The sequence below is a fragment of the Bolinopsis microptera genome, chromosome 9, assembly GCF_026151205.1.
Source record: "Bolinopsis microptera isolate Bmic1 chromosome 9, MBARI_Bmic_1.0, whole genome shotgun sequence".
In the NCBI taxonomy this organism is placed as follows: Eukaryota; Metazoa; Ctenophora; class Tentaculata; order Lobata; family Bolinopsidae; genus Bolinopsis; species Bolinopsis microptera.
Genome location: NC_087080.1, coordinates 15,649,494 through 15,671,943, shown reverse-complemented (window position 1 = coordinate 15,671,943; position 22,450 = coordinate 15,649,494). Strand labels below are relative to the sequence as shown.

General features: G+C 37.4%; 3 protein-coding genes across 3 annotated transcripts in view; 2 read left to right on the top strand and 1 right to left on the bottom strand.

Moving 5' to 3' along the window:
- Nucleotides 1-4,674: 4,674 nt before the first annotated feature.
- On the top strand, nt 4,675-10,185 carry LOC134821197 (uncharacterized). Its single transcript, XM_063831881.1, has 9 exons — nt 4,675-4,782; nt 4,904-5,003; nt 5,144-5,267; nt 5,401-5,530; nt 6,628-6,715; nt 6,905-7,062; nt 7,312-7,383; nt 8,255-8,353; nt 8,827-10,185. Exons 1-9 carry the CDS (start codon nt 4,731-4,733, stop codon nt 9,075-9,077), a joined length of 1,074 nt encoding a protein of 357 aa, XP_063687951.1. The 5' UTR covers nt 4,675-4,730; the 3' UTR covers nt 9,078-10,185.
- A 3,919-nt stretch (nt 10,186-14,104) lies between these two features.
- LOC134821433 (protein KRI1 homolog) overlaps nt 14,105-22,450 on the bottom strand; it is a 72,492-nt gene continuing 64,146 nt past the window's right edge. Inside the window, exons 2-12 of the mRNA XM_063832174.1 lie at nt 18,035-18,156; nt 17,734-17,810; nt 17,341-17,467; nt 17,000-17,088; nt 16,612-16,764; nt 16,256-16,443; nt 15,210-15,243; nt 15,005-15,079; nt 14,734-14,829; nt 14,383-14,530; nt 14,105-14,214 (exon numbers count right to left, since the gene is read on the bottom strand). Coding sequence (XP_063688244.1) covers nt 14,105-14,214; nt 14,383-14,530; nt 14,734-14,829; nt 15,005-15,079; nt 15,210-15,243; nt 16,256-16,443; nt 16,612-16,764; nt 17,000-17,088; nt 17,341-17,467; nt 17,734-17,810; nt 18,035-18,134 — 1,197 coding nt within the window. The 5' untranslated portion in view covers nt 18,135-18,156. The remainder of the gene's footprint in view (nt 14,215-14,382; nt 14,531-14,733; nt 14,830-15,004; nt 15,080-15,209; nt 15,244-16,255; nt 16,444-16,611; nt 16,765-16,999; nt 17,089-17,340; nt 17,468-17,733; nt 17,811-18,034; nt 18,157-22,450) is intronic.
- On the top strand, nt 20,502-22,435 carry LOC134821140 (protein TsetseEP-like). Its single transcript, XM_063831805.1, has one exon. The coding sequence runs from the start codon at nt 20,625-20,627 to the stop codon at nt 21,783-21,785; it is 1,161 nt and encodes a 386-aa protein (XP_063687875.1). The 5' UTR covers nt 20,502-20,624; the 3' UTR covers nt 21,786-22,435.

The window sequence follows — 22,450 nt, the reverse complement described above, 5'->3', positions numbered from 1 at the left end:
GAAAGGGGAAAAAAGGACAGGAAGAGGAGATCTGAGGAGGTTTATAAGGGGAGGGTTCAGGATGAGGGAAAAGGATGATTTGGAACCCTGAGGGAAAGGGTGAAAGGGGGATGAACCATCTAAAAGCATTTTTCCCTAACATTTTTTGTTCCCCTCCGGAAATGCGGAGGAGGGTATTTTAAGAGGGGGGAGGGGAGGTTGGGAAAGGGCTGAGAAGGAAAGGAAAGGAGGAGAAGGACTGAGGAGGGGGAGGAGGGGAGGGGATGAGGAGGAGGAGGAGGGGGAAGGGGGAGGAGGGGGAGGGGGAGGAGGAGGGGAAAGGGGGATAAAGGAAGGGGGGGAGGCTTGGGGGGAGGAAGAGGGCCAAGGAGGAGAAGGAGCATGTGGTTGACTTTTTTCGTAAACACCCCATTGGGCAAGGAAACATTGCTTTGTGAAATTAGTATGAATTTATCTTGAGCCGTCCTGCAGGGAATCAAACTTTTTCTGGAGAATTTTTTGCCCAAAAAAACTTTAAACCCCACCCCGGAAAAACATGAATTTGAAATCCCCCAGCTTCGCTTTCTTGAAACGAAAGGAGCTAAAAAACCCCCCCCCCCCTCCCAAAAGGGGGGTTGAGGGGATATAAAAGGAGGGTGTCAATGAGGAAGATGAGTAGGAACATTTAGAAGGAAAAAAGGGGGATGAACCACTAAAAAGTTATTTCCCGTAACATTTTTGGTTTCCCCCGAAAAAACATGAAAATTTTAACTCTCTCATCCCCTTTTTTGATCAAAGCTGATCAAAATCCCCAAAATTGTTTTTCCCCCGTTCCAAACAAAAGGGGTTTCTCCCATCATTCCCATCGTTCCGAAGAGGGTTGTGCGACCCCAGTTTGCCCGGGGCCCCCCGGGAAACTGTTTTCCCCCGGTTTTAACATTTTATAAGTAAACATCCTGCAAGGGGGGAAATCCCCCTTCATCATTCACACTCAGTCAACTCTGCAGGGTCATTTTTATCCTCCCCCATTCAATCGGGTGATTTTTTCATCTTCAAAAAATTTTTCAGGGAAGGGGAACTTGAATTTTACCCTCGTTCCCCGACAGCCCCCGGTTAAACCCCGTTCCATGGGTTTTTTTCAAACTATTTTATTTTGATGTCCACTTGAATCAAATTTGGGCCCCTTCGTATCATTTTTCCCTGTCCGGTTTTAGTGGGGAAATTCTTTTCCCCCAAAATACTGCGTCCAGGGGAAAGGGCATGGCTTCATGTCATCTGCCCAAAAGCGAGCTCTACGAAAAATTTTTTTTCTTTGCAGCCGTATGCTAAAGTTATGGCATTTGAATTTGGCGGCGACCAGCAAAAAATTTCCCCGTTCGAAAACCAAGCAAAGAGTTTTCATTAGCATCAGATCCTAGTAGGTATGGTTTTTTACTTTGCAGAAAAAAAGGGGATAGAGAAAGATCCATCGCAATTAAAATTTCAATCTTTAAAAAAGCTGCCAAGTTATAAATGACAAATATCGTTAAATTTGAAAACCGGAAAAAAAAAACTTTCCCTAAGGGAAAACCTTTACTAAAAAAATGGGTACTCCCTTCAAAAAAGTCCTTGGGTGAAATCCTTCTCTCAAAAAAAAAATAGTAAACAGGACAATCCAGAAAAAGTGAAGGGTCTTGGGGGCGGGCCCTTTAGATTCAAAGCACTGAGGAAAAAATTTTGGGAAGCATTAGGGGTTTTTCCTTTGATGAAATTATAGTATTTAATCAAATTTTTGGGAAACCCCAAATTTAGGGATTTTTAAAACATGTATTAAAATTTCTAGAAACTTTCTGGAAACCCAAAAAATAAAACATGTAATGGATAAGAAACCACAAAATTTTTATACATTTTTTGAGATAAATGTAATATTTTTTAGATAATTTTTTCAATGGATAATTTTACGAAAAAAAGGGTACATTTACAAATATCTACAAATATCCTTTGGCCCCCCCCCCCAATAATAATAAAGTGCATCTGTTTCTTTGTGAGGTTTTGACGGGAGTATACCTGAGATTGAGTGGGTATACGTGTGGGTTACTTGGTAAAGAATGGGCTACTATACCCGTATTTCATCACTTCTTTTAAAGGGGTACCCCTGGTTTTTGCTCTTTTTCATCCGCCCTCAAAAACTGGGTTTAAAAAAAAAATTTAAAAAAGAAACGTTAAAACCTTTAAAAATTTTAAATCTGTGCGATTTTCCCAAAACTCATTAAAAAAACAAAAACATAGGGAAAAACTCATCACCCATGCAAGGGAAAGAGAAGAGAGAGAGGAGAAAGAAGAAGAGGAGAGAAGAGAGAGGAGAGAAGAGAAGGGGAAAAAAAGGGGAGAGGAAAAGGGGGAAGAGAAGAGAGAAAAGAGGGGGAGAAGAGAGAGAGGGGAGAGAGAGGTTTTAAAAAAGAAAAAAGAGAAGAAAGAGAGAGGAAGGGGAAGAGAGAAAAGAAAAAGGGGAGAGAGAGGGGAAAAAAGAGAGAAGAGAGAAGACCTTTTTTGCAGTTCGAAGTTCTGAACGTTAGCCACGTCACCCATAGTCCCATATGCACCGCTCAGAAAGAAAATCTATTGTTGTTAGGTACTATAATGTTTCAAATGTCACATTTTGTGTGACTTAGTTAACTGCAGTTGTCTAATTATCATTCCTTGGTCTGAAATATAGTAAATTAGGTCTATCTAACAATTATGATACAACATTGGTTAATGGGCACGGATCGAACGGTTACAAGGCAATATTTGGGTAACTTTGTCACACTCATGATACCATACCTCTATTCTACTGGGAGGTGTCCTAAAAACCCTTTCAACTCATTATTTTAGGGTTGCTTTACCAAGCATAGCCCTAAAATATGTTGTTTTGAATAGTTAGCTAATACAGGCACTTGGTTATTGGGAAATGAGGTTAATTCTGTCACAATATATGAAATTTAAAATTTTGGGCGAATAATTTATATCTGATTTTGGTTTGAAAGGCGGGAAAATTTTATATGATGACAATGTAGTTGATGCAAGTTAAGATCAGTTGATGTTTACATTGTCACAAAAAATTATACGAAATCGTAAATAGATTAAAAACAATGATTATAGAATGAAATAGTCTCTTATAATAACTCTTATAATAACTGATGTGACAAAGTAAACATGTCTTGCCCCTATTTTGAAGATCTATATTCTACACCTCTATTAGAATATTGTCCAGAACATCAGAGCTTAAGTTTAACAATTTTAGGTTAAATTTGTCAAAGTCACTAAAAATGTGACATAATTAACTTTTCATGCCCCAACAATTTCAAGATAGTGTGTAAAAATTAGCATAAGCTGCTTTATTAATTATTACCTATATAAATCAATCCAAACTACAAAAAATATATGTTAATGTGATGACGATTACCTAACTCTTATAATAACTGATGTGACAAAGTAAACATGTCTTGCCCCTATTTTGAAGATCTATAACTCTATTAGAATTCAACATTATTTCAGAAACGATTGGAAGAATATTGTCCAGAACATAAGAACTCAATTTTTAAAATTTAGATTAATTTGTCAAAGACATTGAAAATGTGACAAAATTAAATTTCCCTGCCCCAACAGTATCAAGATAGTGTGTTAAAATTGGCATAGGATTTATTACAGGTATATTAAAGTATTAATCGATCCAAACTACGAAAAATATCTTTTAATCTGATCATGATGACGATTACCTAACTCTTATAATAACTGATGTGACAAAGTAAACATGTCTTGCCCCTATTTTGAAGAACTATACTTCTATTAGAATACTATGTAACTTTATCATCATAAAAATTTCGATAAACTAGTTATTTTGCCAGCAAGGAGCTAACAGAGTTATAATAATTTGTTGTGACGAAATTACCCTATTTTTGACCATGTAGCGGTAGTTTAATTGTGACACTGTTAACATATTACCACCTGATAATGATTTATGTGACTGGTGCATGGTACTAGCAGTGTTGTTTGATCCATAGTACGTATAATATAAGGGGTTTAAGCAGGTATATCATTATTTGTTCAATTTCACACATGTTCAGATATTATCAAGATTATGTGACAAAGTAAGCTTGGTTGTGCCTTCTGTGTTTTAATTTCTTACGACTATATGATATAATAACAATTCCCAGCACTTCCAGGCCATCAAATAAACTTACACTACTCAGCATTGCTTATCAGGGTGCCCTAAACATTCATCACATATTTTCTTTAATGTGTGACAGAGTAAACCTGAATGCACCATCTAACGAAAAAAGTCGTCAAATATGTAGGTAATGGTCATATGTACCCATCCAATCAACTAGACACTCAAAAATTTGGTCAAAAACGGCAGCAAGGGGTCCATATTTACTCCGTCACATGTTTATAGTGTGACAATGTAACCATTTCCGTGCCGGCCGTATTTAAGCGATATCTTATCACCTGATTAAGATATCGTTATGTGACAAAGTTAGCCTAGAGGATGAGACGATTATCCTAACCATCAAGGGTTTAAGTAATTTCATAGTGTGACAAAGTCAACTACACTGTGCCTTTTAATAGGGTCACTTATATTTACCAATATCCTCAAACTCAAATGAACGTGTCCTTATAGCTGATTTTGTTTACATAACTTTAACTATAAGAATATGCGGTTTTCCATACAACGTCTAATATTCAGCAAAAGTTATGGCAAGAAGTAATTGATATTGATTTATCATAAGAACATGTGGATTTTTGTATTATGGTTCACTGCAACAGCTGCCATCCTCGGATCAGGTATTTTCAACTTTACATTATTTATTTTGTCTCTGGAATGTGTAGTTCCTTCATAAGTGGTGACTCATTTCATGATTCATCAGGAATTTATTCGAGCGACCACTCATAAACTATTTTTCAGCAACTGGAGTGATAACATGGACAGAAGATCAAAACACGCTGAGCGTTGCTAAAACAACCAATATTGACAGTCTTGTTACAGGGTCTCAGCTTAACGTCAGGTAAGCATCTTGCCCTTTTAAGGAATACTTGTTAATATTATTAGATTTCTAAACATCGGAGAATTAAACTGTCACTTTTGAGCACTCAAATTTTTGATTGAAAGTACAAAGATTATAAAATTTATGGTATACATTTTTAGGGCCCAATTTAACAGTTCTAAAGAGGGAGTGATAAAGTTCTTGACTGAAGCTGATTTAACAGCTTTCTACTTAGCTGTAGCTACAGATGGTCTCACTGTTACTTGTGGAAATGACAGAACCAAGGTTTAAGATCATATTATACAAACAGAAACAATATTCGTTTGATACGATGGTGAAATTTGATGATTGAATTTCATTCCAAAATTAACCTAGATAACTAATTTTGCAAAAAACTCACGCTCAATATTAAATTCAGTTTACAAAAAATCTGAGATCACCGCTAAAAGAGGGTGAGAGTTACGAATACCAAGTGGATATTACAAATGAGGGATACTCGACTACTTTCCAGAGAGAAAAGTTGCCGGTCACTCTCTACGCTAAGTCCGGTAAATTTAACTTGTAGTTTCACGAAAGGTAGTATTACAGTAGTTTTACAGCCTATGTTACCAGGCGTGCCTATCCTTATGCGCGGCGCTCTTTTCGAGCATCTCACTCTATACGTGAGAGAAGCAAGCAATACACTAGCAAACTAGGTAACAATCTAAGTAAATACCGCTAATTTCAAGGCTCATAGGATCTATGATTATGAAGAAAATCTACTAAAACGTTGATAATTGAACAATATTATCATGAAAAATGTGTTTAACATAGCTGTTGTATCTTGTGTCAATCAAAGAAATTTCTTTTCCTTTTTCGATATTTATATCAGGCCGCAAATTCACATGATTACCATAACGGGAGTAAACCAAATATGAGTCAAATCAAATATGTCTGGTAACTAAGTTGGTAACTGCTGGTAACTACTGGTAACTGCTGGTACTACTTTGACTATTACACGTGTAATCAACCGCTTTTATGCTTTCACATTATCTTACTTCCTTTTCCCATCAGGCAGTATATATATGCATTTAGTTTAACTAATTGAAGTAATTATGTAAAACGACCCCTTCTAGAATTTAACCATAAAAACCGCTGCTATATTTACGTCTTCAGTTTACAAATCAGTGAAACACAAACATACTATGCGGGGGGACTACAGACCCCCTCAAAGTCCTTTACAACGTTACTGCCAGGTTACATAGCACTCAAATTATTTGTTATATAGTAGTGTTGAAAGTATTAAAACTATATGTTATAATAATATGTGCGAAATAGAAAAAAAGCTAGCTATTAAGCAATGGAAAAATTAAATAAATGGAATGAAAAATGGTCTCGAAAAGTCGAAAAATGTGACTAAAACAGTTGTAGACTAAAAATTTGCAAAATTTGTGACTAAAATTATGGTAACCAAATTTTTGTAACCAACATTTACCAAATTTATTCCGGCCTTAAGGTAACACAGAAACCGGAAAAAATTATAACATATAACACCTTGGTGTGGCTTCGTGCCCCGCGGTCCCTCCGCTAAAGCGTCGGGATTTATCGCGGGTAGCACTCAACAGCCAAGGTATTATTGTATTATAACTACTGGTAACTCTCCTAGACTGGCAGTGTATGCACGTGGATACAGACTTTGGAGGATACGATATACACGAGGGGAACTCTTCTGGAATCGCGGACTGTTATAACAGGTACCTTATTGGACGTTATTTGACCGAAAACGCGAACCTACATAATGTTTATAAATCTACTTACTTACTTAGGACTTCCACCAAAATTTGAACGGACATTAAGATGTAACTTTGGGGCCAAGGTATGAAGTGTTACGTTTGGCCCCGGCCCCTTATAGTTTTACTAAATTTGACTTCTCGTCCTACTAGGTGTCTAAATATGACAAATTGTGAAGCTTTCGCGATCGTTTACAAAGGGAGTATTAGTTTGAAACAAGTCAACTGGTGCTGGTGTAAGAGTCGGAAGTATGGTAGAGGAGCAACCCGTTTGGTAAACATTAAAGCCGCTAATATGGACTGCTTCATAGGTTGGTTCTATTGCAAATTTTAACCAACATCAGATGTTAAGCTATAATGAAACCGATTTTCTTAGATTTAAAACAGTATACTCTAATTCTTTCATGTTTTCTGATGTTTAGAAGTGAAGTGTATTAATTTATCCATATCACGAAACCATGATATCTATTATCTAAGCTATCAATTTTGATTTCTGCAGTATATTCTTTACGTATTTCTCCTCATTCTAACTTTGTTAGTAATAAAATATTATTCATTAGATAACACAGATGTAAAGAAGTTGCAAGGATCTGGAGCTGTTTTTAACGAACTTACACTGGGAATATTACAAGGTATTTATCAGATCTGAATAGAGTTTAGAGTTTAGTTTAGAATATTACTGTCAATATTTAGAATACACACGACACCAGTATAACTCACAAGACATCATATCACATATAATAAAACAATATATATTATGACATTATATAGTGTATAATCTTACTAGATAAAGGGTGATGGGAAAAATTGAACTTTTTTCAAATCCTTTTATCAGGTCGATCAATTCTTTTGTGGTCAGAATCAATAAGACAGTGTTAAAATTCAAAGCTCTCATAATTACCATTTTACTCCACGTTTCATGCAATTATATCTATTTTGGTAAAATATATATTTTCTCGAAATTTTAATGGGCGGCGCTCAGTCTGTCAGTCTGCCGCAGCTTGTATCGGTATTTATGAACAATATCAGCCAGGGGTCGTGGGGTCCCCAGGTAAGAAACATTTTTAAGTGAAAGAATTTCGACGTTTCTCTAAAAACTGCTTTTCTCCGGTTTTAAATCAATTCCGATCTTCTTCAAAGCCAATGAGAATTTGTTGGTCATTAGCTAATTGGTTAATTATCCAATTAACTGATTATCTGACGTTAAAATTGTTTAAAAAAGTGTTTCTAATTGATAATTTAGACACCCTCGATTAATCTGCAACTTTCTACGATGTCCACAACTAAAGATATTTGACAAACAAGAGACGTGGTAAAAATTGGCCATAACATGTTTTGTCAGCCATAAAGGGCATCTAATGGAACTCTAATCTAAACGTAAAAATTCCTATACTAGAAAGCTTCTCGTGTTAGCAACTCCATTTTTCAGACGGATTTGTCCGTACTAAATACTAATGGATCAGATTACATTATAACTGGTTTGTGAATCTGTTGTTTTGACAGGAAGAAACAACGTTGAATGTGACAGATTGGCATGTGACGAGACCAATGAATGTGAACCTGATAAACTGATCAAAACTCAGGATCAATGCTGCCCAGTCTGTAAGTCCTCGTGGGATTAAGGATTTATTTATTGTTGGAAATATTTAGTTCGGATGACTCAGTTCCAAGTTAATCATTAACGTACATTATCCGCCCTCCTTTACTCATTTTGAAACGGTTTATCTAATTTCTGAAGGGTACAGTATTGTACGACGTGTAATCTACACATGTTGTAAAACTTTATTGAACAAAATTAAACCAGCAAGAGCTTGGTGGGCGACAAATACTGAGTACTGACACTCACGAGCACCATTGATTTTGAAAGGGGCATCCTAAAAAATGGAAAAAAATTCCTATGAATGAAAATTTTTAAAAAATGAAAAAAAAATTCTAAAAAGATAAAAATCTAAAAAATAAAAAAATAAAAAAAATAAAATTAAATAAAAAAAATTTAAAAAATTAAGTACAAAAAAAATAATAACAATTAAGTTTATTGTTTAATATAATAAACTGATAATTGTTTTACCCCTCAGGTAACACAACAAAGAACGGAACATGTGTAACAGTAGCTGGCAACACGCTCTGCAATGTTACGGTTGCGTGGACACCACGTGTGAGTGAGACAGGAGCAATATTTGCTATGATAGTACCTGTCCTATTCACTGTGGTAATGTTTGTGTTGTATCTTGTTATTAGAATTAAATTAGGTTATAAAACCCCTGGACAGATATTAAGGACACGTACAGGAGAAACACTGATCTATTGTACGCTAAGAAACATTTAGGGAGTGCCCAGTATGGGAAGATTAAAAGAGAGTTACTTGTGACAGAACTTAAAGTGAAGTTTTTAAACAAAAAAGAGACAGATTACAAAGATATAGAAGATAATTTATTGAAAGAGGAAATAATTATACTTAAAAAGAAGGAATCAAAACAATACAGTAAGTTTTACATTAACGGTGAAGTAGCTAATTTATTTAAAGAGGAAATAATAAGTATTAAGGAGATAAAAGTAACAAAAGGTGATGTTAAAGGATTTATAAAACGTAGGCAGATCCTCGGATGTATAACTTTACCATTACGTTGTGCACATAAACTTTTAATTTCACAACTTATTATTTTACCAATAATTGCTATTTTATGGGATATGGTGGACGTTTTGTTTGACACGTATTATTTTTATAAACTAGAGCGTGGTGAGTTAATAGATCCCTTAATTTACAGAAATACTCACGTTAATAATAGTATATTAGGATTTGCATGTTTAGGTGCTATTAAAAGTGTGATAGTTGCTCTCTGTTATCTTGTTATTGTGCAGAATAACAAGAATGAGAGGAGGAACACAACGAGGTGGTGTTATTTACATTGTTAGCTGTATCTGTTAAATTATTGTTAGAAGATGCACCTGAGTTAATATTAGAATACTTTTTTGTAGATAAATTTATTATTAATAACCCTCCTTGGTTTCTGGTAGCCAAGGACGTTGTGACTGCACTAATTTATATTTTACCGGTTATAGGGATATTAAAGTCAGGTTTTAATGATTTTAAGTTAATTAAGGAGAAAGAAGGCAGTTTGGAGGCATATTTACTTTACATTCCAGCAACACTAGCAAGAGGATGTATGAGTTTTGCTATGATATTTAGAATAGTTGGAATGATTATCCAGTACATGGGTAGTACTGTTAATGCAGAGTGTTTTGTTGTATTCGATAATGCGTTACAACAGACACCTTTCGCATTGGGTTGTTTAAACTGGTGCGATTATACAGTACTGGTTCTTACTTGTTTAACTTTATTATCGTCAATACCACCAGTTATCTTCTTTATCTATTTGATCGTGAAATTATTTATTTAGTATTTACATTGATTGATAATTCTGTTCACGCCAATAAGTACCGATATTTTATTTATGCTAAGTGTTTAGTGTATTAATTATATCCTGAGTGGATGTGTAAGATATCCAGTGCAGATTTTGAAATTGGACTAGTGCATAATATTATGAAGCATGTAATTTGTATTTTATAATGCATTATAGTGTTTAGTAGGGAGCATAACGGCTCTCGACACATAAAGTGAAATAAGGCAAATAATAACTGGTGAAAATTAAATAACAATAATCGACGTTTCGGCACTTATGACTCATTGGCCTCAAGCTAACTTCTAATCAATTATTATAAATGGGAACTGTACAACGGGAAATGTAAACAGGAAAATTAAATATAAACGGGAAAATTAAATAGGGACGGGAAATGTATACAGGAACATAAAATATAAACGGGAAATGAAATTTGAGGACTACACTCAGATTGTTTTTTAAAGACGCCCTTGATAAAGACGGAGCCTTCAAATGAACAAAAATTAAAAACGACAAAAATTCAAGATTTAAAAATTAAAGACGCCACAACAAGTCTAAAAATAGATCAGATGTAATAAAGCACATTTCACACGCTGACCTTACTTCTACCAGCAAAATTAAATACGGTGAAGCCTTCGCCAAAATTAATCGTCTTTATAAAACAAACTGAGTGTATATTAAAGAATAAATGATGGTTGTCAATTGTTGAGATAACGAAAGCAAATTATTTAGAATTAGCAGCACAAGAGATTAGGGCAACGAACAAATTTGAAAGCCACTGCGATACTGATAATGTGCTACCTACACTCCAATGACAAAACAGAGATGTCACGTGGGGGTCTTTCCGGAAATGTTATTGGTCGACAAACGTATTCAAGCAGTGGCTTATCGCAACTACGGCGACAGATAAATATAAGATAATGCAAGATAGCGAGCTTATCGTAAACGGTAAACGGAACTGCTAATATCAGGTGTTTATTTCTGGCACTACAATTACCAGAATACGTGATGCTCCTATTATAATAATACCCAATCAGATGGCTGTATTATTCGAGTTTAGTAAACTATAGAGTAGGGCTACCGCTACATTTCCATGGTTGATATGGCAACGTTGACACCCTGAGGGGTCCGTTTTGTGTAATATATTGAGAACAGCCGCTATCAGGTATTATTGAGTGTTATCATGGATTTATCAGAGATTGCGGTACTACGATACTGCGATAGAATATAAAATGATAAATAGTCAACTAGGCCAATAACAAATAAGCAAATGCATTCGACTTCTGGATGTCGTAGAATACTCTAGGTTGGACCAGTGTGTTTAAAAATAAAAGAGAACAACTTTTAGATTATATAATTAATTAATCAATTAATATGAAAATTTTCAAAAATTTCAAAAATATTTTTTGATCAAAATTGTTCACAATCACATAAAACGTATAATTAACTACGTTTTATTAAATTTATCGGGAAATCAAAGCAGTAATTTCTACAGCTATAACTTTAAAATATCTGTTTCGACTGTTTAAACTACTTATGAGTCCTCAACTGGCACATATATTAATAGTGGTCAATATGACACTACAATATGTGGGAAATGTAAGAAATGACTGCTGAGTGCTGAAAAGTGGGGACTAGAAGACATGACTGCTGAGTACTGGAGAGTGGGACTATAAAGTAGAAGACATGACTGCTGAGTACTGGAGAGTGGGGACTATAAGACATGACTGTTGAGTACTGGAGAGTGGGGACTATAAGACATGACTGTTGAGTGCTGAAGGGTGGGGACTATAAGACATGACTGTTGAGTGCTGAAGGGTGGGGACTATATAGTAGAAGACATGACTGCTGAGTACTGGAGAGTGGGGACTATAAGGCATGACTGCTTAGTGCTGGAGAGTTGGGACTATAAGACATGACTGCTGAGTACTGGAGAGTGGGGACTATAAGACATGACTGCTGAGTACTGGAGAGTGGGGACTATAAGACATGACTGCTGAATACTGGAGAGTGGGGACTATAAGACATGACTGCTGAGTACTGGAGAGTGGGGCCTATAAGACATGACTGCTGAGTACTGGAGAGTGGGGACTATAAGACATGACTGCTGAGTACTGGAGAGTGGGGACTATAAGACATGACTGCCGAGTGCTGGAGAGTGGGGACTATAAGATAGGACTGCTGAGTACTGGAGAGTGGGGACTATAAGACATGACTGCTGAGTACTGGAGAGTGGGGACTATAAAGTAGAAGACATGACTGCTGAGTGCTGGAGAGTGGAGAGTGGGGACTATACGACAGGACTGCTGAGTACTGGAGAGTGGGGACTATAAGACAGGACTGCTGAGTACTGGAGAGTGGGGACTAGAAGACATGACTGCTGAGTACTGGAGAGTGGGACTATAAAGTAGAAGACATGCCTGCTGAGTACTGGAGAGTGGGGACTATAAGACATGCCTGCTGAGTACTGGAGAGTGGGAACTATAAGACATGACTGCTGAGTACTGGAGAGTGGGACTATAAAGTATAAGACCTGACCGCTGAGTGCTAAGTACTGGAGAGTGGGAACTATAAGACATGACTGCTGAGTACTGAAGAGTGGGAACTATAAGACAGGACTGCTGAGTACTGGAGAGTGGGGACTATAAGACATGCCTGCTGAGTACTGAAGAGTGGGAACTATAAGACATGCCTGCTGATACTGGAGATTGGGGACTATAATATATGAGTATATGACTGCTGAGTGCTGGAGAGTTGGGATATAATCTCCTGATTTTTTAATAAAAAATATTTTTATAAGAACCCATTTGCTGTATAGTAAACTGTAGAGGCTTTCAGTACTTAAGTTTTTTTAAACGACTTCTTGAGCATTCGTCGTCGATTATTTCCAAAAATCTGGAGTTATTGATAATAATACGATCCCTTAAATATTGTTGATTTTTTATCACAAGGTAGTTTAGAATATAGTATTCCAATGATCAGGGCAACACAAATGGATCATTAGGCTTCAGATATCTTTCTGGAGTATTCTATATCGGCGTGAGTCACCAAGGTGTTGGTGTCGAGGTACCATATATTATGTAGTATCAAAATAGTACTATATATAATTTAACCCGCAATTAACATCTGAGACTACTAACTAAATCCTTTTAGAGTCAAGATATTACGATAAAGTCCGAGGAGGATACGATACAGGCAAGATCAAGTCAAAAAGAGTTTTTCTTTGGTTCGCAATTTAAGTTTTATAATATGTGTTTGATTTTATTAACAAATTAATTTGATTTTATAACAAATTTTCTAACTTTCCTCTCCTTGGATAACTACTAACTGTGATGAACAACTTTATGATACGGTATTTGGTAAATTGTAAACATTACTGGAAAGTGGTATCAGTGTTAATCAAAATTTTTGTTGTTTTCAATATTTTAATTCATTTCGGCAGTAAAATTTATAAATTTTTTACTCACGGTTTATATTTCGCAAATTTTCAGTCTGGACTGATTTTAAGATTAAATTTTGAAAAAAAAAAAAACATTAAGACTACAACGTTATTAAGTCAAGAACACATCATAGTTGATTCTTCCAATAAGCTAGCTCCAACAAACTCATAACTAAGTCCTAAGTACCATACCCACTACCAAGTTGTTACTTTTGATAAAGTGTTTACAAACTTCTCCATAAAATATCTACACGGCGATAAAATAACTACTTACTGATAAGGTCCTCGTCAGAGTCACTGAAGACTGATAAAATAACTACTTACTGATAAGGTCATCGTCAGAGTCACTGAAGACTGATAAAATAACTACTTACTGACAAGGTCATCGTCAGAGTCACTGAAGACTGATAAAATAACTACTTACTGATAAGGTCCTCGTCAGAGTCACTGAAGACTGATAAAATAACTACTTACTGATAAGGTCCTCGTCAGAGTCACTGAAGACTGATAAAATAACTACTTACTGACAAGGTCATCGTCAGAGTCACTAAAGACTGGCTTCTTCACGTCTTCTTCCTGGTAGTAGTCCTCGTCAAACAACTTGCTCATAACCTTGTCGTGCTCCTCTGTGTGGGCAATTAACTTGTTTATAATTAGTTAATGTGTTCTACTGACCTGATAACAAATCATGGAACATAATGTTTTTCAATGAACTTCTGAAATCTAAGAAAATGACTTTGATCCAAGTTTTGGAGTCAGAATGTGTCTCTCTCCCAGAATAATAACCTTATTACCTGGATTGAAATCTTCTTCTAGGCAGCCCTCGAGGGCTGGTTTCAAATCAGTTCCTGCGTTCTCTGACAATATCTGTAACTTTGTCTCTATTTCGTCTAACTTCAGTTTCTTCAGTCGTTCAATCTCCTGCTTTCTCTCTTCTTTTTCCTTTAGACATATTATGTATTGTTATAATGCATAGGATCCAACTGCAAACAACATCTCATTTTATGTAAGTTAGAATGAAATAAAGTAGCAGTAGATGGTGACGTTATTTGATAACTATAATTACAATGCTATGTCTGATGCGGGATATTGTACGCTCTTCCTCAGCGTAGTACTAAATATTAAATGTCAGAAAACTGTGTAACCTTCAGTTTTCTGTCTTGTTTTCTTTTTCGTTTCTCCTTCCTGCCTTCGTTGTTTTTCCTCACACTGTTCGCTATCGTACGAGGGTAATTCTTGATCTGAAATGGAATATCAATAATTATTATTCTGATAGTTTTAATCTCTAACTTTCTGTATTTGACTCCAATAGTACGATATGCTGTAGGTACTAAAAGTTGAATTAGAAAAAACACGGACTACATAATATGTACATATATTATGTACATATAATGTGTAAATATAACGATGACTCACAAGGTCATGATCAGGTTCTTCATAACGGAAGTTAAACTGCCGTTCGAACTTTGCGTGCTGTTGCAGCTCGTCATCCTGTTAATATTGTGACGTCATCCTAACGTATGACGTCATCAAATGATATAAACCAGGGAAATATAATGGAGGAATTTGGAAGAGCTGATGATGATTCAAAAGAAATTGGTGCTTAGTAAATTCAACTCACGTCGTCGTTCACAATCTCATCATACGTTGGGACACTGAAGTAAAATATTTCAACAACAAAAAAGGAAAATATCATTTCAATTTTGTGTTATTATAATTGGAGAGAGCTGCGAGGAGGATTGGTTTTAGGGGAAGAGAGCTGAAGAAGCTGGTACGGGACAGTGGGAAAGAGGCAGCCCACTGTTCCAGATGGATTTACTTGTTATCGAGAAAGAGGGAGTGGGAGTTCAGGAAGGTTGGAGCTTGAGAGTTCACTATAACATCTAGAGGTACCATAAACGTTATCTCGTCGCCAATTGCGAGCTCTAACGGGTCTCCTCAAGTGACTCTCGGATCAGATGGTGGTTCAAGGGTGGACTGCTGGGGCGCCTGACAGGAAACCGTATTGCAATTAAAGCCCCGAAACGGTGTCAGGTTGGTAACTGATGATTCTGATCCATGCTCCTGTGAGTTTGCTGTTGTATCCCAACTCGCTAAACTGAGGCATCTCCGCATCTTGGGTGAATATGCGTACATCTTCATACTAAACCCAGGTGTGGCATGTGTCAGTGAATACGGGCGAGCGGATGCAATAGCGAAGGTGGTGTGGCAAGGCCTAAAAGACACAGTCAGATAGTTGTCAGCTCGCTGACTGTAAGGGAGAAGGTATATCCGTATTTCGCTGCTACTGATGCAGTCCTTGATCTGGCAATCAAGGCTTCTCTGTTTTTCGTCTAACTATGTACCGTTGGGCTTGTGGAACCCGTAAGGGGGACATACATAGGTTAGAATGGTTTTGTGCACCAAGAGGAGTGAGGGAATGAGGGTTGAAGAGAGAGAGCTTGAGAGTTGTTAGGGTGGTTAGGATTAGTAGGTGGAGTGTTTGGTTGGAGCCTTCTGTTTTTGCTGTATAGCATTTTAGTCACTCCGCAGTTTATTAACTGTGTCTCAACTCTATATATATAGCGACATTATGATGACGTATGTATCGCAAGTTTTGATTTCAGCATCTGAACGGTCAAGTAAATTTACAATTTAAGGTGCAGAAAAAAGTGTTGATAGACTTACAAATCTTTCTCATCTTCCTCTGCCCAGCCTTTGTTTAAGATGAAATCCCTCAAAAACTTCTCATTTTCCTCGATATTGGGATCGGACCAAGCTTTCTTTAGGTGGTCACAGTCACTTTTCAGATTCTTGTCTTTTATCTTGGATTTCTCGCCTTTCATCCACTGTCGGTAATCTTCATCTTCCTTTTCCTGTTAGCGTTAATGGGGGTTAATGGTTAAATAAAAAGTTAAAATAACATCTTTCGCAGATCTAGCCCAGTATCAGTTAGTTTTAAACAAAACATCCAAACTACTACCGTAGATATTGTGCTTTTAAATGGTAGGATTTATCATGAAAATGGGAACATAAAAGTTAACCTTATCATTATCAGACTTAGGACGAAGAGTCAGAACAGGCTCCTCATCTACCACAGAGTTCAGGGCTGACTTCAGGCCCTCTTTCAGAGCTCGCTGTTCCTCCGTGTAGGTAGGAGCAGATGGGGTGTCCTCGTCTGAGTCAACCACCAAACTGAAAGAGTTGTACATGGTGATGATATTCTTGTTAATTAGTCATCCTCGGACGTCTAAATTAATCTATAAAGATTACTGATATGAGTTACTTTTTGATCGTGGCCTCAACTTTGTTGTCGTCTCCACTTCCAAGAAATATTTCAACTACCAGTCAATCGGCTAATAATGCCTTTAATGGGCAAATGAAACGTGGTTGAATTTACAAGGAAACAAGTCATAAGCAGTGTTAATCACCTCCTTTAGTAAGTAGTGTTTCTCGCTCGTAGTCTTTCAAAAACATAGGCTTTTCTTTCTTCTTTTTTGTCTCGCCATCATCCCCACCTTCTGATCAACACATTTAAATTAATCTGTCATTGAAATCCAATTTTTTCAATATCAAGTCATCAGCACCAAAGTCTGTTAGAATATGAAAATAATTGTAACGGTCGCCCTATTTTATCAATTTAAAACCGGCCAGCTGAAACCAGGTATAATACGAACTGGACCAGCCAATACCATATTAGAACCATACCGACAGTCTACTGCTAACAGTTATGTAGAGTAACCCCCCTGGCCCCTACTGTAACACTTCCTCACCTTTATTTGCATCCTCACCCTCACCATTCTCAAACCAATTCTTGTCCTTGTCGTAGATGGCTGGGTCCTTGCTTTTCAGCTTTGAGAGAACTCGCAGGAAGCCCTTGTCTTTTGCGATGCTGTCGTACTGTTAACGACCAAACGTTAGGTTAAACAAGCAGAACCCCCCCCCCCCCCCCCGCCCCTTAAACAAGCTGAGTGTAATCATATCAGCTTGATATATGGCCGAATGCCGGATTGCTATAGTGTAGTTACTCAAACAGGGAGGTCACAAGGGAGTCACTTAAACAACAATCGGATGAAGTTAGAGGGTTTTTATAAAAAGACAGAGTAAGAATTAGTAATTACTAATTAGTAATTAATTAATTAATTACTAATTAATTAATTACGAACCATGGCATCCTCGTCTTCCTCTGAACCGCTGCTACTATCCTCCTCAATTTGAGCGTCCTTTCCATACTTCTCCTGTACTGCAAATAACATGTCTCAAAATTGACATAATTCGTGAGATAATCCGAATTATCTGATTATTATTTATAACGTAAACACTGCCGATCATAGATTTACCCAGGATAAATAAAAAGACAAAACTCAAACATTAATAAGGGAAATTAATCCCATCATAAAATCTACGGTGAATGGAGCTAAGTATGAAACTTCAATCACATTTGTAAGTACTTGATTAGAAACTCACATCTATGAAGGTCCTCGCGCTTGTTATTGTGTTCGAAACGTTTAGCGTAACCCTCGTTTATAGTAAAACTCACATCCTCGAGATTATCTGCTTCAAACATAACATATACTCTAGCTACTACTGAGCGAGAGAGAGAGTATGAGAGGAGTCGTCATGGTAACCAAACATTACATAACATTCACTACTATTAAGCTATTACAGTGCTAGAAGCAGCTTGTGTCGTTTTGTGTGTTGTTGAGGTTGTGTTTTAAAAGGAACCGTTTTGGTGTTTTTTTTGCGGTGATTTTGGTGCTGAGCATGTATGTGAGTAGTTTTGGTTGCTAGGAGACTAGTTTGGTCACAGTTGGTGAGATTGTAAGACTAATTTGTAATTAATTGTGGTTCCTCCTCTCCGGCTACTATTTATAATAAGAGTTGTTGTGTTGCCCTGGAAACGATTTACGTCATGCAGATCATAGCAAAACACAGAGGCTTCCAGTACTTAACACATAATCTGTGCCAACAAAACCGATGGCCACCATTTCCGGCTCTCAGCCAATATTAAGGGTCGAATTAAGGGCCAGACTTTAGCGAACCTGGACCACGTGGCAGGCAGAGGACCTGAAACACGGGGGATGAATGATTAAGCTATTATTAAGTACACTTTCAAGGTTACCATATCATTCGTTATGTTGTGAGATCACCCCACCTGGCGACTGTCCGTCCTTGTTTACCTATAATAGGTTACCATGGTTACCAAGACATTAGGTTCGGGTTGCTAATGCAACAAACGAGGTATTATATATAAAGAGCTCTTTAGTAGAGTGGTCACTGGATCCGTGTTCAGTACATCTTATTGTTCAGGGTTTGATACGTGGCGATTGTAGGGGAGGGGGGAGGGTCCTGGCCTCTAGATTTGGTAGTTTTGATATAGCGCGGACCCCGAAAGTACCGTTTAAGTTTGTCATGTCTTTGAGCTGCATGCTTTACAGGTGTCTTACTGGAGGAGCTGTAAATGTTTATTATCAGCCTTCCTCCCAGCCTTCCTGTAGACTTATGATATGTGCAAGACCGGGTGCTAGTTTCTGTACAATTACTGATAGTTACTAGTAGCATTACCTATCTAGTATCTGTACAATTAATGATAGTCACTAGTAACATTACCTATCAACGGTAGTCTGCGGAATAGGGTTCCTTAGTGTTCTTAGCATTATAATAACCGATCTACTGTATTATAAGCGGGACGTTTTATGTACAATAGTTTTATAAAGCTTTCATTTGCCTCTTTGTAATAGTTATAAATCGTGTTGTAATAGTAGTAAATTAAGAGGGTATCTATTGTACTGGAACCAAAGGTTATACCAAATTAGTGCATTTGTTGCTCAAGTTTTAATGGTGAATCTTGGTCAACATGCTAAAGTATTTCTGAAATCATCCGCCCGTTTTGGCACACCAGTTTAAGCCAAAGCAAATGTATTTCATTACAAGCCTTGGCGAGATTTTATTTTACTGCGGTCTAGGCTTTTCGAAGGAACGGCTGAATACATGATTTCACGATGTACTTGGAGAGGTTTGTAAGTTATTATAATTTCTGAAGGAGCCAATCAGGTGTCAACAAATCTTTTGAAAATGTACGAATCAATTGCCTCTAACACAGGATTTTCTGATTCCGACTCAGAATGAAACAAATTTTCTATCAACATTGTTACATTGAAGTACGTTTGAAGTGCCACTGTCTACTAGTTGGAATTCTTGAAATTCTTCCACGTACTACTATTACAATGTAGCTTAATCTAAGCTTGCCAGGTCCACTTGCATGCTGACATAAATGCAACGTGTTACCATGGCAACCGGAGCATAACAACATGCCGTTTAAGAGAATATTACTTTGTCTCTGTGACTTTTCGATGCGATGCTTTATTTTGTTAGCGAATGTCGGGCATGAAATTGAATGCTTTGAAATGGACGGGGCACAGGAAAAGTGGCCTCCAGCCTATTTGAACTTAACTTAATTCCTTAATTTTATCAACTTTATGATTTACGACGCGACATCCTGGCCTGTACAATCTCTCTACTTTCAAGGAGATTACCATTTAGTTCTGTTAAATCAATTAGACGAATGAAGATCCATGGTAACATGGTATCAACAGTGTGGTCACTGATTTCACTGGTTGTATGGTTGTACAATAAAGAAGTATATAATCCGTGAGCAAAGCTGCATAATATGTTAGTTGTTACCAAGGGTTGTCATGGCAACACCTCATATCAAACGTATTGATGTAGAGCGTGAGTCACTGAGTATCGTATATCAGTATGGTTGTTTCGCATGCAATTTGTGCACTTAAACATTCTGCGGACGTTCCCACTAAAAATACTTCAGTTACTGTAATAAGTTCCACAATGTGATGTTAGTAATAACTAATATGAAGCTTAAGTGTTGTTTGTTCATTTATTGAAGATGATTTAATCTGCAATCTTGTTATTTGTCATTGAATTATTTAAAACTACTAAGAAATCAGTTAAATTGGTATTGCCTTTGTAATTAGTAAACTAATCTCACTTCTCTCAGAATGATCAAAAGGTAGCGTCCTTTAACTTGGGTAAAAGCAACATGGGGACTTGTGGAAGCAAAGAGGTGATCCACGTAGACCCACAGGCCCTTAAATCAGACCACAACTCAAAACCCACGACTCCAACTAAACCAGCCAAAACAGAATCTCCCGCCAAGCCAGCGAGAGTAGTCGCGGACAATGGCCATGTTAACTCAGACTCAGACTCAGATGGGAAAGCGGTTGAGAAAAAACCCAAAAAGAAGTCTGGCAAAGCAAAATCGAAGAAGAAGAAGGTAAAGAAGAAGAAGAAGAAGCGAGAGAAGAACAGCGATGGTATTTCAGTTTCAATCGAGTTCAGTGATTGGAGTATGGAGAGTTGTTCCAGTAATGATCCAGACGTCATAGTGGTTCAGCAGGTGATCCATCATCATCATCATGACCATGATCAGCCTGACCAAGATGTTAACATAACTATTAATCAAGGAGATACCATTATTGTGGCGCCAGGTGATGCACCACCAAGTGATGTGGCATCAGCACCACCTGCAGAAGATGGTGTATCTGTGGAACCTGCAGAGGGAGACGCAGTTATAGAGGACGTTGAAGCAGACGGAGATGCACTAGCAGACGATGTAGCTGTCGAGGCTGCTCCAGCTGGAGCAGAAGGTGAAGATGCCGAGGCTCCGGTTGAAGCGGCCCCTGCTGAAGGTGAAGCAGCTGAAGGTGAAGCAGTTGAGGGAGAGCCTGCAGAGGGAGAGCCAGTGGAGGTTCCATCAGAAGATGCTCCAGCAGCTGAAGGTGAGGAGGCAGTGGAAGCAGCCCCAGCTGAAGTTGGAGAAGGTGTTGAACCTGAGGCAGACACTGAAGCGGAAGCAGACGCTGAAGCGGAAGCAGAACCCGAAGGTGAAGCAGAACCCGAAGCAGAAGCTGAAGCTGAAGCAGAGGCAGAAGCAGAACCGGAAGCAGAAGCAGAAGAAGCAGCCGAACCGGAAGCAGAAGAAGAAGCCGAACCGGAAGCAGAAGAAGAAGCCGAACCGGAAGTAGAAGAGGAAGCCGTAGAGGAACCGGAGGTTGAAGAAGAAGCCGAAGTAGAAGAGGAAGCCGAAGAGGAACCGGAGGCTGAGGAAGAGCCAGAAGAAGAACCTGAGGAGGAGCCAGAAGAAGAACCTGAGGAGGAGCCAGAAGAAGAACCAGAAGAAGAGCCAGAAGAAGAAGAATAGATTGAAAATATTCTTGGTTAACGGCTCCGATTTCAAGAGCCATCCCCAAGAGTCAAAAGAGCTTAAATTACCTTGAATGGTTGAAGAATAAAGGCGAGAGTCTGAATTTCAGTTTGCTATCAGTATCAGTTAACTACTGATAAACTCTACGTAGAAATGAGAAAAGTGTCTGTATTAGTGCAATACTTACGATTATAGACGCATTCACGATTGAAACTATTTTAACATATCATATTTACATGGCAAGTTCCAATGTATCTTGACAAAGTTTTTTTAGTGACATAAGCGTAAATGTTGATTATTTTAATTAATCTGTATATTTTGATAGAGTTACTGGTTCAGGGACACAAAGCGATAATCTGCTTGCGAAGAGAATTTAAAATTAAACTTTTATTTAATTCTTCTTAAAACTTTGATAGCCAATATTCACAAATAAACTCGCTATGGCAAAGAACATAGTACGGCAGTTTTTAAATCAAATAATATAGATATCCATAAAAAAGTTGAGAAATCAAGATTGACAAGCATAGAGCACTGCCGGTGTCCTGTTGAAGAGTATTGTGCAATGTGCACTGATATATATCGGACTTCAAAACGTCATAATGTTCAGTATTTGCAGTCGGCTCACACACTTGTAGATTTTTATTACATTTTCGTTGTATTAT